The following is a 15,600-nucleotide window of genomic DNA, read 5'->3' as shown; positions in this document are numbered from 1 at the left end:
ACTAGGACATGCTTTTCCCCGAGTTATTAAACCTTTGCTTTCATTAAACCTCTACTCTACTGGCAAAGTCGTGTTTATTCATCATTTTACGATGCCGAGAAATTCAAGACTCTCTGACCCAAGCGACCCAACGAAAGGACTTGGCCCCTGAAGAAGACGGAGCACATCAAAAGCAAATGAACGACTCAGCCAGCTCTGCACACGCCCCAACGAAACCAGGCAAGACAACTAACCAAACCAGGCTAATTTTCCTCATCGAATCTTCGTGTGGTGCATGATGGGCTAAAGGCATGCCGAAATGAAGGGACGCCTTTTTTATCGGAGTCATTAAACCTTTGTTCGTTTCCACTCTACTGACAAAGTCACCTTTATTTAAAAGCTATGTTGTGCCAATACACAAAAAAACTCCGTCCAGAGCACCACGTGCAATCTATCAAGTGATATGATCTGACTTGCAACCCGACATCACACGCATATAGAGCGCAGAAAGTTGACACAAGTAAGGCCACTGCTGCGGCACAGTTTAGAGCACACTGCATGTTTAACGCAGAGGTTGTGGGTTCGTATTCCTGAGGTTGCTTTATTGTCCCCTTTTGTTTTCTTATCACAATAATCATGAGCCCATTTCATTAAGAACTAGAATCGGCACCACCTATGCTTTCTTTGGCTCTCATCTGTTTGTTACGTGGTCATGTCTGAAGAAATAGGCGAGCCTTTCGATCATTTCAATTGCAAAAAAAAAAAAAAAAACAGTTTTGGTCAGAGCACCCCTTCGAATACCAGGCAATCTGTACACAACGTGGTCAAAAATGCCGATCAGGAATGTCTAGTTATTACAGCTGCATTAAAAAAAAAAACAATTCCCTGCTTTTGATAGCTAAGGTGCTTGAGGAAATCTAAATCTTTACTAAGAGTTGCAGCTGTCACAGAGTGCCAGGACAAACTTAGTCCAGTAGACAAGCCCAAGTTTCGAGATTCGCTCGTATGAACCGGTATTTCGCGTTATCCCAACTTTCGATCACGCAGGAACATGCCGCGTCGTTGCTACATACCAGGTTTTTACAATCATTGGCGGTTCGCAGGTTGCGGTAGTTTCGCAGTTTTCGAAACATTCCCGCGAATTTACGCTAAAAACGATTGCGCTGCGACGTCTGAGCACACAAAACACCTCCAGTTCGGGAGTACAATGAACTTAAACGCGTGCAAGGTGCGTTTCGTGCCGATTGACAGGCCAACGAGGAAAACCAATTACAAGCTGGCCACTAACCGGTTTCTCGAAAAGTTTAGAAACCAATCGCCAAGCCCGACAGCCGGTTTAAAACCTAGGCAGGCACCGACATGTCGGAATGATTTCGCAGACAAATACTGTGGGGTCCTAAGGCACGCTAGCGAAAACACTAGGCTACTGTCGCAAAAGCCAGCAGTTGCGACAGTTTAAAAGGGCAGTTTAAAGATGAAATTTTCAGAAACTTCAGTGGCAACGCGTGATCGGACACTGCTCGAAGAAACAGGTCTTCACAAAAGGACCCACTAGGCTCCGTCAAAACAATAGGACGGCTACCATCTTGCGATGGGCATTTTTGAAGCGAACAAAACCTCAGTCGAGCAGGTTTTTCAGAGTTTACGTAGGTGTTTCAAATCACGGTATCGGGAAGATGTATATTTTTTTTTTCCACAGTCGCCGGGTTAAAAGAGCGGCGTAAGTGAACTTCAGCTGGTAAGCCATCCATCCGTCTCGTACGGGGAGGTGCGAGCAACTTACGGAAGGAGCTCGCGGTCAAGTTCCGCGAATGTCGGCCAGGTGTTAGCTACTCCTTCCGATGCGGCCAGCCTGGTGGGGGGCAACAAACAACGCCGAGGTCACAAGGCGCAGGGTGCTTAACCAAACCCCCCCTCTGCAGCACAAGCAGCAAACCGCATCTCACGTAGTCGTGGGACAAAAAAAACACTACGCGCGTTTGAGAACTTTTGAAGCACGTAACGAAAAGTGTTTTCGTCTCGTTCAACACTGGCGTGGAACATACGGCGCCCGTTCCCCGAGGAAGAGCGCACCCGAAAACGTAGCTGCCGACCTGTTTATTGGAAAGTCGGCTACGCGGAACAGTTCGAAATGAACTTACGGGGGGAGCCGTGTTTTTTCTAAACGCGAGCCTTAGCACGTGCGGCCACGCCACTGTACGAACACCCACGTGTTTCCCGATTCCCAGGTTGGCCCGTTAAAAGCCAGAAATGACGGGCCACTTCTCTTGACAAGCACTCAACCCCCCGCTCACTGCGACCGCCACGGCACGCGTCAGTGCTGTAAGAAGCAATAGGCGAGTCGGGTAGCCCGTCTCAGAGCACTGGGGAAACTTTCGACGGGGCTCTTATCAAAGGCGGGTAAAAAACAATAAAGTGAGGTAGTCACCTGATGAGGCAATCCGTGTTAACTTATCCTAAACAAACGCTACCAGTCCGGTCTATTTTTGTACACTTTTTTGGGCCACAGCACGGTTCACTCACACAACACCAACTCGGGTAACAAACATGGCGATTTGAACTACTGTCGCCCTCTGAAGGAAAAGCGGTGAAACTTACTGTCGTACGGTCGTGAGTTCGTGGTTTCGTAATGGCACTCTGAACTTTTAGTTCAATATTTCGGCTTTTGAAAGCTATAAAAAGTTAAGTTCCAGTGCATAATGTATATTTGTGTCAGTTTTAAACTTTTACAATTGATTACGTGTTGTAGTAACGCCACCTTATGTTCAAGCTTATCAAAAATTAAAGTAATTAGATTTTGTAACAAAAAATACGTAAACGCAATAAAAAATTAATTTTTAAAATACATATTAGTCTTCTACAACAAAAACAATTGAATACTAACAAGGCAAACAAAAAGTAAAGTTGTTGGCTTACTTAATTGAACAGTATCCACGTGAGGTTTTAATACATAAATTACAAATTTAAGACGTTTTTAATTAAGAAATCATAGGTCTTATTGAACAATACCTACTTATAAATAATACGGCAACTACGTCTTTAGAATAAGCGGCGTGTCTCCGTCCGTCTGCTCGGCGGTGCTGTCATCTGGCGGTTGGTGCGGGAGTGTGTTCGGCTGTGATGCGGTGTTGTGCTGCGAGGCGAGGCGGTGGATAACAAAAAAAAGTGTGGCCCTGCGAAAGTTATGTCTCTGGAATCGCGTCCCAGCAATTCGCTTTTCAAGCGAAAAGAGCAACTCAAGCGCTGGGAGGACTCCGAGACGAACCGCGTGAGTGCCGAGCCCCCTGCGGACAAGTCTCCCAGGATCAAGTTCAGCGATGGATGTGTTTTCCTCGCCGCCTGCGCCGCCGGAGACACCGCCGAAGTCGAGCGACTGCTCGCCGCAGGTGCCGACATCAACACGACCAACGTGGACGGGCTCACCGCTCTACACCAGGTACGACGAGACCCCGGCACACACAAACCTCACCCGCCACACTACGAAAACAAAACGAGAAAAAAAACTTGCCCCGGAAAAGCTAGCTCCCGTGGGGTCACACAGGCTTCGGATGTGGTACGGGAGGTCTTGGGCCCTGCCGACAACTACGGCAGGGTGTCTTAAAGCGGAATCGCTGCTTAAAAGCCACAGCTTCGGCCCTAACACGATTGCTTTCTGACGTGAATACTGCAACACTGTTCAGCTCTCGAAACACTGCTTCTACCAACAACTTTGGAGGGGTGTCGCTGCCTAAATGGGAAAAACTGGCTGTTGCTTTCGTACCCTGGCTCCGCAACTGTGTTCATCTCGTGTTAAAACGGAACATCTTTGTTGGTTCGGGCTCCGTCGAACGAAAATCTACTTTTAAAGCAGTGGGGAGGTCATTTTTTTTTCTTTCTCGGGCCTTACCGACAAGTTTGGAAGGGTATGCGTAGTGACACCCAGTATCGTACGTTTTGTGCTCTGCGCGTTTTGTGCTTGATCAGTATCAAGCGTTCTTCGATCTCAATTCGGTGGCGTTCGAGGGAAAAAAAAAAAGCCTTCGGAGGTAGAGAAACGCCGTCTTTCGTAGTTACTTCTTCCGGCGACACCCCTGTTTTTTTTTTTTTTTTTCGTCATTTCTGTCTCTACCCGGTGATTACGAGCTCTATTTCTTGGCATTCGTGTCACGGCAGATGTCTTAATCACTTTTGCTTACGAACTGAACGAAAACGAGGTACTATACTAACAACGACTGTCAGACCGATCCCAGCATCTGTAGGCAGTCGGGTGTAAGTGCTGCAAAGCAGCACTGAGATCGACACGCCTTTTTCTTTTTACCCTCTCCCAACAATACGGACTTTGTTGTTGGCGGTGTGCTTTAGTGCGTGCGTGTGTATTCACTGCATAACAAGTTAAGAAAGAAATGGACGTGGGGGGGGGGGGGGGGTCCGTTTGTGCGCTATCCGGCCAGGGTCGAGTTTGGCTCGTTAAGCCTAGCCCGCCCTGAAGTGGGATTTGCCGGGCGCAGTTGCATCTCGGGAGGAGTTTTGTTTCTGTTATTTATTGCCACCCCACACTCTCCCCGAAAAAAGCCGGCAGGTTTTCGGAACTTGAAGGAGTAAACGGCGGCAAACCCCCAATGGGCGCCACGATATCGCAGTTTCTGCACAGCCCCTCGCACACACACTTACGAAGCCGCCCCACCAAAGGTTGACACATTGCAAGAACGACGCCTTCGTTTGCCCGCTTTCGCGACTGTCTCTCCAGTGAAGGATCTGAACGACAGGCCCGCTCGGAGAAGAGTTGACCTCCGTCTCTGTCGGAAGGGAACTGTTTCTTTGGTCAACTCAGCTATGGTCGTTGGTTGATTTTAGTAAAGTTGCGTTTGGTAAAGAGGGAGAAAAGGGGCTTTTTCCGAAGGTGTGTTTTTAAGAGGCGAGATAGAAATAGAGAATCGGGGGGAAACATTCGGTCAGTCGCCGGTTGGCTGAGAGAGACAAACATAAATAAATGATAAAACGTTGCAAGGGTCGTTTTGGCGGACCCTTGGCCAGGAGGGGTGAAGGCAGCGGGAACGAAACCATGCTGCTGGAAGTCTGCGCCTTTTTTTTTTTTTTTTGTCGGCTGGCCGGACCCTCGGCTCGAGCTCTGTGTTTTAGTTTATATTTAGCTCCCGGGAGAGTACGGAGTGGGGTAAGGGTAGATGCTTTTGGCAAAGGCGGAGAGAGAAAGGGGGGTGATTGCGGCGAGTAGACGTACTACAGGCCGCCCGCCTTGCCAGCCAACTCCACCGGTCTCTTGCTAGCTGCTGTCGACGGTCCCATTGCGGGCCAGGCTGGGGCTCCTGCCGGCAGGCGGTGGGTTGTGCCACCGCAGCATGCGAAAGAGCTCTCTTCGCACTACCCTCCTCACGGCCGCCACTGACTGGAAAAAGAGCGAGCCGGAACCCCCTTAGGCGGAGAGGAGGGGGTTCAGACTCGAGGCTCGCTTGTCGTAACGTTTTCTTCGTCTGCAGCGTTTTTAAGTGCAGGGTCACGGGGAGTAAAAAATTTCTCCTTTTTTTTTCCAAAGTAATACTGGGTCTAAAGGAAGGTGTTATTGGTGAAAAAATCCCTTTTTTTTCGGGGGAGTAGTAAAAGCTGCAGAGAAACCTTTTACGGTGTAATATGGGATGTAGAAGAGGGTGTTTGTTAGCAAAGAAAACTCTTGTTTCGAGTAATATGGGATGGAAAAAAAGGGTGATTTAGGTGAAGAAGACAATTTTTTTTCCACTAATACAGAATGCAAAGAAGTATATTGCTAGTGAAAAAAAAAATTTAGCAACTATTTTTGCCTTTCACTTTCTTTTTCTTCCTCCATCTCTTTGGAATCTTGCTTGGCTAGACGCGGTCTGGTGAACTGGGACATTTTGGAAGCCTTCGCAGATCTAAAAACAAAGAAAAAGGCCATTCTTTCAGCTGGCATGGGACAAAAATTGTGGGTGCACCCCCTCCGAACTATACGGAGAGTAAGAGGGTTGCAAGAGTGCTTGGCTTTTCTGAGTCTCTGTTCGCTTCTTAAAAGAAGAATAAACAAAAAGCAAGCGCCTGTGGTGACGTACACGTGACTGCCTGTGACGTAAGAAGAGTGATGTCTTGCGGTGACGGTTTTTTTTTTTTCTGCAACAGGTCGTCTGCGTATGGAAAGCCATTATGCCGTAATCTCGTGTGGCACTGCTGATATTGTTGTTACAGCTGAGTCGCATCCATAGCTACTTTTGGTTGGCATGATTTCGTTCCCTAGCTAAAAAGTCTGCGTGGACGATGTCGCATAAAACTTCCTAATACATTTGAATCTAATAAAAAAAGATGATGGCCTAATTTTTCATTAGTATGACTGAAAGGTGCTCAATAAATAGTTTTTGTTTTACTAATTCAGCTGATCGAGACTGACAATGTTGTCTGAAGTGCGCTAATTAGGTTCAAATTGCTATAAAAAAACAACAGTTTTCGATTTGTGGCATTACTATTACTGAGATACGCTTCCCGTGATAGGTCTTATTTAGTCCCTTGGCAAACCAATTTTGCCCCATATATGAGTAGATTCATATGAGTAGATTGACCTTTTGTGATGTGGTCTTGTAGAAGCATAACATACTTGTTCATTTTAAAGGGAAGCTATGCATAAAATTTATTTGTGATATATTAGTAGATTGACCTTTTGTGATATGAACTGGATAACTCTTCCTAAAAGAGAAAGATTAATGAGTAAAGAGTTGAGAGAAAGAAAAATTCAAATAACTGTGTTGTCTTCAGATTTCCATACCAAATCGTCATGATGTTGTAGATTTTGATGGCATTTGATGTGGCCTGCATGATTTTCATTAGTAAAGACAAATATATTGTGTTATATGGGAGCTGAAGGCCCAATGTGGCTAGTATTGGGATATTTTATTAAAATGATGTGTCTAAAATAAGCATACACAAAGAAAGACTGCAATCTTTGATTTCTCACAGGCACCCAGGTGCTGAAATTATCATGTGGTATACAATTCTGAAACTTTAAATTCTCATTTTGTATACTAATAATGAAGCTAGAATGATAGATTTACCATAAAAAGGTTTTTAGATAATCATTTGTCAGTATAAACTTACCATATCACTTCGGTGTAGTCTTAAGTACAGTGATCACCGAGTCATGACACTGTTGTACCATATCTTCTGTCTGGGCAAAACACTGAGCCAAGAAATATTCTGGAATATAGTCAAAGCTTGTGCGGCAAGTTCTGACTGATTCTCAAATTGTGGACAATACCAGTCATATACGTAAACAAAAGTTGTTTGCACCATAGGTGACCAGAAGGAAAGGTGACATAGCGTGACTCTTTGGGTCGAAGCATCAGTAATTGCTTTACACATACCTATCGAATTCTTTCGCTGTGAGACATTGGTCCAGGAGGTGAAAAAAAGAGCATGAAAATTTCAAGGCAAACAACTGATAGCGGCATGTGTGACGCCATGCTGGCATTGTGTTCTTGAAATTGTCCAACCAGTCGTGACATTCGCCGGAATGTATGCAGTCGTGATCCTGCCATGTCAGATTTTTTTTTCTCATGTGAACGTGCCTGTCACCCGTAGATTGGACCTGTCACTTAAGGCAGCTGTGGTCATTTGCGCTTCAGACTTAAAACTTTCCCGCCGGGGACATTTGTGACATCTGTCTCTCGGTTTGTGATGTTGGCTTGCAATTTTGCTTTATTAACAAATTGCGCAAGCATCTGTGACAATAAATGCAGTTTTGGGCTTTGTTTCATAATGGGGTGAGGGTTATGAAAGTTTTTAGCCATCAAAAGTCATTTTAGCTTAGTGCTTCCATTCTAATACGCGAAAACCTCCGTTTTATTCAAATGTGCATTCATTATCCTGCACAACAAACAGCTCTTCCCGAAGCCCTACGGTCTCTGCACTGTGTGCATATTGAACTGCGGCAATCTAACGAGGATGCAATGCGAATGGGGCCCGTTGTGTTATCAAGTTCGAATTATGAAGGCGCAGCTCAAGTGTGGTTCGAAGTTTTTTCTGTTTGTTTTTGTTTTCATGACAGCAATAAGCAGGGACAGCAGTTATCGCTTTTGTGGCCGATAGTAAAACCTATTCATCGCAAAGCCACCAGGATCGTTGCAGCCCTGTCGAGACAGCACAATCGGGCAACAAATGCTATGGTCATTCGTAGCGGGATGTTGGGGAACACTATAATCATCGTGCGCACTGGCGCTAGCGAGTTTGTCCCGTGTTTTTTTTTTTGTATTTCGTGGGCATTTGTAGTTTGCAGAAAAACACTAATAATTAACAAATATAAAGTTCGAAACTGTCTAGTCAGACGTTTTACAAACCAATCTACACCTTTGTTATAGAAATTTTTTATCCATTTTGAGTCCTTCATAAGTAAATAATTAAATATATCTAATTAAACAATATTTTAGAGCACGAAAAATGGTCTAACTCCAGGCAACAGTCAGCAATATGCATTTGGTTGCGTCGTAATTGCATGTCGGCATATTTTAAAGCTCTGGCTAAAAATAGCTGGGGCACCCTGTATATCATGTCCGTGCATTCTTAGTGTGCGTCCATATATGTACTTTGATTATCACCTACTGCTAACACGAACAAGCGAGAGTTTGGAAGCACACGATCTTAATGACTAGGAACATAATAACTTAAATTGGTGAACGAAAAAAAAGGATGCCTCCTATAACATTCTAAACTATTATTTGCAGTGTCTCAAGATACACTGGCCCAAGCGTAGCTCTGTTCTGTAATCATGTGAACGGGATGCATATTCAGCTTTTGATGGTACAACGAAACTCAGTGTGATACTTGCAATTGGCAGCACGAGTTGTGGCATAGTTACCTCAAAAACTGTCAAGGCCTTGCATGTAGCAGTGTAGCAAAAGTGCTAGCACCTTTCGGAGAGGTCCGCTACACATGAGTAGTTGCCTTCTCTTACGTCAGGCTCGTTTGACAGGTTCTTCAACTTAAAATAAATATGATGCGGTTCGCCGAAGAGGCTCGATGTTTTCGCGCACAGCTGAACGATTTGCACTGTTTCGCCAGTGAATTCTATGCCAATGAGAATGAGACGATCCACTGCCGGCAGCCTTTCACTTTCGATGAAACAACGTGATCCGATGCCACAGTCCAGAATATTCCGCACAGCGCCAAGCGAAAGTGGGGCATTGACCCTGTTAAGTGCAGCCATCTTTTTTTTACCAGTGTTGCCAGCACATGGAGTGTTTCTTTGAGTTGCAAATAGTACAGCAAGGGGTGAGAAAGAGAAGTGAGGAGGAGGGTAAATTAGAGATGAGAGGGTAAAGCATAGCATAGTCTTGTATACTAAATCAAGGTTTGGGAAAGGGAGACATTGCCTTCCCACTGCTTCTTGATTCGTAGCACTACCACTACGTTGCTGCCCCAATTTTTTACATTTGATATTTCTTATTTTGGTATTTGATTTTTCCATATCATTTCAATTTTTGTCCCCTTCCTTTTTTTCGGGATTTTCTCTCCTTCTGTACAGAAGGCGCTTACAATATTGAAAAGCCCTCTTTTTTTTGGTGCTCATGCACCTTCGCTGGAATGGGTAAGGGTGAACACGCTTGGAGCGAGAAAAGTGTTTTAGGAATGAGACAAGAACCGAGCGTTGGGCAAATTGTTATCCTGTTGTGGATACAATTTTACGTAAAAAAAAAAGACAAGAAGGAAGTTCCTTTTTTCTTGCACAAAATGGCATCCTTAAGAGAACGAGAGGTTTTTGTTGTGAAAAGAATCACACAGGAAAGCCGACCTACATAGGTTTGCAAAGTGTACGCTAGGAGATGCACTAAGTGTTATTACGTTCAGGTGAAATGTCCATAGAAGGCCAAGCGAATTGAGAGCAGAGAGTGCATGTACGGGTAGGCGGTTGGGAAGAAGGGTATGTTTGCGCTCCTCTTCTTCCAAGGTTGCAAACAAGTATGGTGGAAAAGAAAAGGCTCCCATTTCTTCTGGAATTGCAAATAGCAGCCCCAATTAGACTCTCCTCTTTGTTTTTGACATTCATTGGACGGAACCTGTCATAAACTTTAAATTTCGGCTGCAACAATAATGGATTTATTTTGCGCACCTCCCTAAATACAGAGTTATTGATATTTTTTGCATTCCTCTGCCACAATTTTGGTAAAATAGGGAAAGCTACATCACACTGAGCCTTTATCTTGCTTGACGTACTGTAATTAATTTTTTAAGCAGCATTTTTGTTGATGCTGGGGACACAGCATAGAGCACCATTTTCGAGGGACTTCAGTGGCTCACGACAAAGGGTCCAATAAAAACGGCAATGTTTACTACAAACACTGCCCACTGCGAACATTGTTGCCAGCGCGTCTTTTTTTGTTGTTTCTTGTGGCTCTGCTGCGACCGTCGTTGCTTTGATATCACGCCCTTGGCGGCTTCTAAATTTGACACTGTGATTCACAGTTGGGGGTAACAGCTGCCACTCCGAGGCAGGGTGCTGAGACAAATTAATTTTTGCTCATGCGGAATCGTCTCAACCTCTGGAACCCTGGGGTGCATGGAGGGGTGAAATGGCTCTGTGTTTGGGACTTTATGTTGTTGTCTTTGCAGTGCTGCTGGTTTTTATTTTTCATTTTTCTTGTTCCCTCTGTTTTTCAGTTTTTTTTGTGTTTCTGTTTCTTCACTCGCCTGTTTATTTATTATTTTTAAATACTCCCTTCGGCAACCTTGACAGGGCGAGGGATGGATTGAGTCTCTGACTCAATCTTTTAGAACTGTTATCATGCCAGCACTGCTGAGCTCTGTGCCAGACTTTCTGGAAGGATTCAGTGTTTTATTTTAGAAGGGTGGCAAGATTGTGTAGATGAGTTTGCTCTGATAAGGACTTAGTAACCTCTGTAGGCTCATTTGTTTAGAACAGAGAAGTAGGCAAAAATTGTTTATATAAAATAGTATTTGCTTTGCAGACTTTGCTTCAGGAAGTGCAAAATTGTTCATAATATTCGACTTTTTACAGTGTGTTTTATTCTAGTGTTAGCAGATTAAAAAAAAGAACATCATCACGTGATGATGTTACGGATTGCCAAAATTCGGGCCGTCATCATGATGTCACATGACATTGATGTTAAGTCAAAGACAGGCTGATCACTGAGGCAATGCGAAACCAGGTGAGGTGCAGGAAGCTTGCAATGCCTTCGATCTTTGAGGCAATGTAAACTACATTAGTTGGAGGGAGCTTGTAAAAGGGTGTGGGCGAGGATCAATACATTGACTGAGAAAAAAAAAAGAAAGGTGGCTTTTGCCTTCGAGTCATCTTAGTCAAACGCAAAGGAGACCCCATGAGGCTTTGAAAGCTGAGTAGTTACTATATTTTAGCCATCACTTCTGTTACGAATATTGTGTACTGAAACAAAGTGTGCACTAGCCTTTACTGCACCTCCATTGAAGTGTTGCTGCTGTCATTAGTGGTATGCGTTGGCTCCTAGCTTAGCCATGCATTGTTTTTTTTTCTTCGACAGTCTATCCAACTCACCAAATGGGCACTTTTAGTAGCGCAATGGTGCTTCTCTGAGCAAGTCGTGCATGTATTATTCGCCACAGGGGTCTAGTGGTAATGTTACTTTGCTGCTGACCTGAAGGTCGTAGGATCGAATCCCGGCTTCTGCGGCTGCATTTTCGGTAGAGGCGAAAATGCTTGAGGTTCATGTACATAAATTTAGGTGCTCGTTAGAAAACTCTGCGTGATTGAAATTTCCGGAGCCCGCGACTACGGCGTTTCTCATAATGATACTGTGGTTTCGGGGCATAAAACTTCAACAATTATTATTATAGTGCACATCTTGAGTGTGTTGGTACACAGCTCCTCTGGGAAACTTTAATCAGACACAACATTTCTACTATAAAGTTTTTACAAATACACTTAAGGAATCTCTGGCACCAGTGTCCATGAGATCTGCGATTCACGGTACTTCAGCCAACGTGAGAATAATGGGTAGTTCACAACGGTACATTCTTTCATCTGAAACAGAAGCAAAACACAGCGATAGACAAAGCCTCAGGTGCATTCAAAGCCCACAAGCACGAAGACTAGGCAGATTTGCGTAGTACCCATCATTCTCAGAGTGGCTGAACGATAGCAGCACCATAGTCCCCTCTAGTTAACTTTAGGAAACTCTATAGCTTCAACCTAACTTGCCAATGGCATGCTAGTTGCCAACCCGGCCTGGGGTTGGCATGCCTCCTTTGTTCTCACTGCATCAAGGTTGGACATGTTACAGTCTCAGTGCCTCCGGCGTAATTGCAGCAGCACTGCTGCCAGAACACCGAGGCGCTCCTTGAATACATGCGCTCGTGTGTTCATTGTCTCGTTCGGTTTCTCGTAAGAGAGTGGCCACGGTTTGGTGACACTCACGGTTTCATTGTTGCTCTTCAAAACAAATGGCTGTTGCATTGAAAGTTGGGTTTGCATTGAGCTTATTAGGCAAAGGGCTACATGTCTCTTTCTGTTCTTTTTCTCCTCAATTCATTCATGTTTCATTGTTTAATTTTGTAGATTAGACACGCATTGTTTATGTCTTGCTGTCTCTTTTGATTTTTTCGCTTTCTATGAATTTCACATCAATCAATAGAGAGAGAGAAGCAAAGCAAGAAAGGCAGGAAAGTCAACTTTGCCGGTGTCTAGTTTGCTACCCTACATTGGGAGTAAGGGAAATGAGGGGAAGAAATAATGTATACTGCGAGCAAACTGACATAGGCAGGGCATGTAGCATGTAAGCGAGATAATCGCTGGCCATTAAGGGTAACTGACTATATTCGAAGAGAAGGCAAAGGCGCGAAGGGGACACAAAGTTAGGTGGGCAGATGAGATTAAGAAGTCTGCAGGTTATAACATGGCAGCAGCAAGCACAGGATTCGGTTGATTGGCAGAACTTAAGAGAGGCTTCTGCCCTGTGATAAGCATAGCCAGGTTGATGATTTTATTTTTATTTAGTCAATACTGCCGACTTCTATGCGAAGTCGTAGGCAGGAGTGGGTACATACATATGCATTTGAAATCACATTTCACAATGCAAGAAAAGAACAGGAATAAACATGAGTCAGTGTAACAGGTTTTGCCCCCTTTTGGACAGAATGAGCGAGTTTTGCCTAAAAAGAAGGCATGAGTGACTAATACTGCAAAACAATGGACGAAAACGAACAAAATGACAAATTGACACAATGAGCAAAAAGTAACAAGTGCGTACAAAGTAGCATACAAACGAGCTAGTGTTTAATATAACAAAGCAATACAACTCATACACACAGAATTTAGATGCAGTGCCAATAATCATATTACTGATACCGACAACAAATAAATCAAAGGATGGAAGGCAGATTCGTTGTCGCATTCATTAATGATGAAACAGTTGTGGATGATGCAATTCAAAAGCTCAGCGACAAACCCTCTCGCGCAGGTGCCGTAGTATAAAGGACTCCATGCTGACAACAAACACTATGCCAAGCGCGTAGTTTCCAGAAGTAGCAAGGGGCAAGCGCGCACGTGGGCAGGGGAGGGCTCCAACTCGGGCCCAAAGCGGCCGTCTCCGTCTGATAAGCCAGTGACAATGTGGCGCGCTGTTTCCATCGTCTGCCACACTTCCCGCGTTGTCTGCTTCTCCTCTCCACCTTGCCCAACCCCCTGTTGCACCCAATCTGGCCTGCACGCGGCAAGTGACAGGTCATTGTTCACCTAGTGAGCCCTGGCCTGCTGGGTCGGTGCCGTGATACTTTTTAGCCCGCCTTCGCGCCCCGCACCTCGGTCATGTTCTCCTCAGTTAACGATGCAGGAGACGATCACGCTTATTTGAAGTTGGGCGGTAGATAATAGTGCCTTGCCCAAAGCACAATGGGAATCACCAGTGTTTTGATTACGCCTGGCATTTGCCACCTCTGCGTTTCTCTAGGATGCCAACGTTTTCAGTTCCGTAGTCAGCCGCAAACATTTGCCGGACGTGGGACCTGGGGACATCGAAATTGAATTTTCGTTGAAACTGGGCATGGGCGTATAGCTTTAGTCTAACAGTACCAATCTGCAATAGCTTTCAGGGACCAAGAAAATAATTTATAGCACTTGAACTGCCATTTCTTAACGGAGCGTAATTTCTTGTTTGCCTTGGAAACCGTGTCCCGTTAACATTTATTACAACATAAGTAAATGTAAAAGATTCATGAACCTGTGAAAGCATGCTTACTATGAGGAGAGGTGGGTGTGATTAACCTTGCGCACAAGAAAAGGAGGATACTGGATGAGTGCGTCGTCCTGTGTCCCTCTTGTGTGTCGTGTTAACCGTGCCTGCATCGTGAACTAATACCAACTTGTCCAACTCTTTATTATACCATGATTACTAGTAATACTGGTCCTAGGTATTTGAACTTTTCAGTCTAGGAAGCTGTCTTTCACAGTTCCTCTCTCCATTTTTTTAATAGAAAATGTAGAATAATTGATTGAACGAGTTAGGGGTAGTTCGATTCTTACTGTCGCTCTCTCAAGACTGCAGGCTGGCTGGCCATTGCTCACCCGATGTTTGCAATCCTTTGACTGCTTTTGTGTCTTTTTGTAGGCTGTACACACTAGCATTCCTTTAATCTTACTCTTCACAGGGGCCATGCTTGCACCTGTGGACAACATGTATAATTGGCAAAGTTACCCAAGGAGCAATAATGTCTAATTATGAGGTGTTGCATAAAGCAGTACATCTCAAGCATGTATCATTCTTGTTTGAAAGTAAGTTTGTAATTAATGCAAAGTGCACTTTTGCATCGTCATTTATGATGACGTTGGGCACTCGAATCGAGATGATGCTGCAACTCGAGCACTGGAAGGGACTATTGGAAACAGTCATGTCATGTTTTGTATCAACACACACAAAAATAATAAATGAATAAACAAAGCACATTTCTGTCAGAACAAGCCGAAAATGGCCACATAATTGTGTAGGTGCTAATTTTAGCATCTGACGACGTAATATAATCAAGTACTTCTTTTTTTTTTTAGAATGATAGGACTGTTGGGATATGAGAACTGACTTTAGAACAGTTTGTGTCACTAGTATTTCATTGCATCTGAAGAACCTGAAGTTCAGTGTGACAGCTGCAGGAAGAGAACAGGCAAACTTTTCATACATTGGCAGTGCTTGCATTCTGCCATTTACCTCAATGATTAGGGATGCATTGGATAACGAATATCAGCATTGTCTGCCAGTTGTTGCTGTAGATGAGAACCTGGCTATGCAAACTTTTCATACATTGGCAGTGCTTGCATTCTGCCATTTACCTCAAAGATTAGGGATGCATTGGATAATGAATATCAGCATTGTTTGCCAGTTGTTTCTGTAGATGAGAGCCTGGCTATGCAAACTTTTCATACATTGGCAGTGCTTGCATTCTGCCATTTACCTCAAAGATTAGGGATGCATTGGATAATGAATATCAGCATTGTTTCCCAGTTGTTTCTGTAGATGAGAGCCTGGCTATGCAAACTTTTCATACATTGGCAGTGCTTGCATTCTGCCATTTACCTCAATCATTAGTGATGCATTGGATAATGAATGTCAGCATTGTTTCCCAGTTGTTGCAGTAGATGAGAGCCTGGCT

The 15,600-nt window shown here is 44.2% G+C and overlaps 2 protein-coding genes across 6 annotated transcripts in view; one reads left to right on the top strand and one right to left on the bottom strand.

Moving 5' to 3' along the window:
- Positions 1 to 2,545, bottom strand: part of LOC119164100 (CCR4-NOT transcription complex subunit 2) — a 30,905-nt gene extending 28,360 nt beyond the window's left edge. Inside the window, exon 1 of one of the 2 annotated variants that reach the window (XM_037416206.2) lies at positions 2,408 to 2,545. The gene's annotated coding sequence lies outside the window, so the exon portion shown is untranslated. The remainder of the gene's footprint in view (positions 1 to 2,407) is intronic. The other variant, XM_075870986.1, reaches the window with a different exon arrangement.
- Positions 2,546 to 3,057: 512 nt separating this feature from the next.
- The window catches only part of Mbs (Myosin binding subunit), a 91,524-nt gene continuing 78,981 nt past the window's right edge, over positions 3,058 to 15,600 (top strand). For all 4 annotated transcript variants that reach the window (XM_075871003.1, XM_075871002.1, XM_075871004.1 and 1 more), the window contains exon 1: positions 3,058 to 3,415. In XM_075871003.1, coding sequence (XP_075727118.1) covers positions 3,164 to 3,415 — 252 coding nt within the window. In that variant the 5' untranslated portion in view covers positions 3,058 to 3,163. The remainder of the gene's footprint in view (positions 3,416 to 15,600) is intronic.

Source organism: Rhipicephalus microplus, chromosome 8 (assembly GCF_043290135.1).
Source record: "Rhipicephalus microplus isolate Deutch F79 chromosome 8, USDA_Rmic, whole genome shotgun sequence".
Taxonomy (NCBI): domain Eukaryota; kingdom Metazoa; phylum Arthropoda; class Arachnida; order Ixodida; family Ixodidae; genus Rhipicephalus; species Rhipicephalus microplus.
This window is presented reverse-complemented; position numbering and strand designations above follow the sequence as displayed.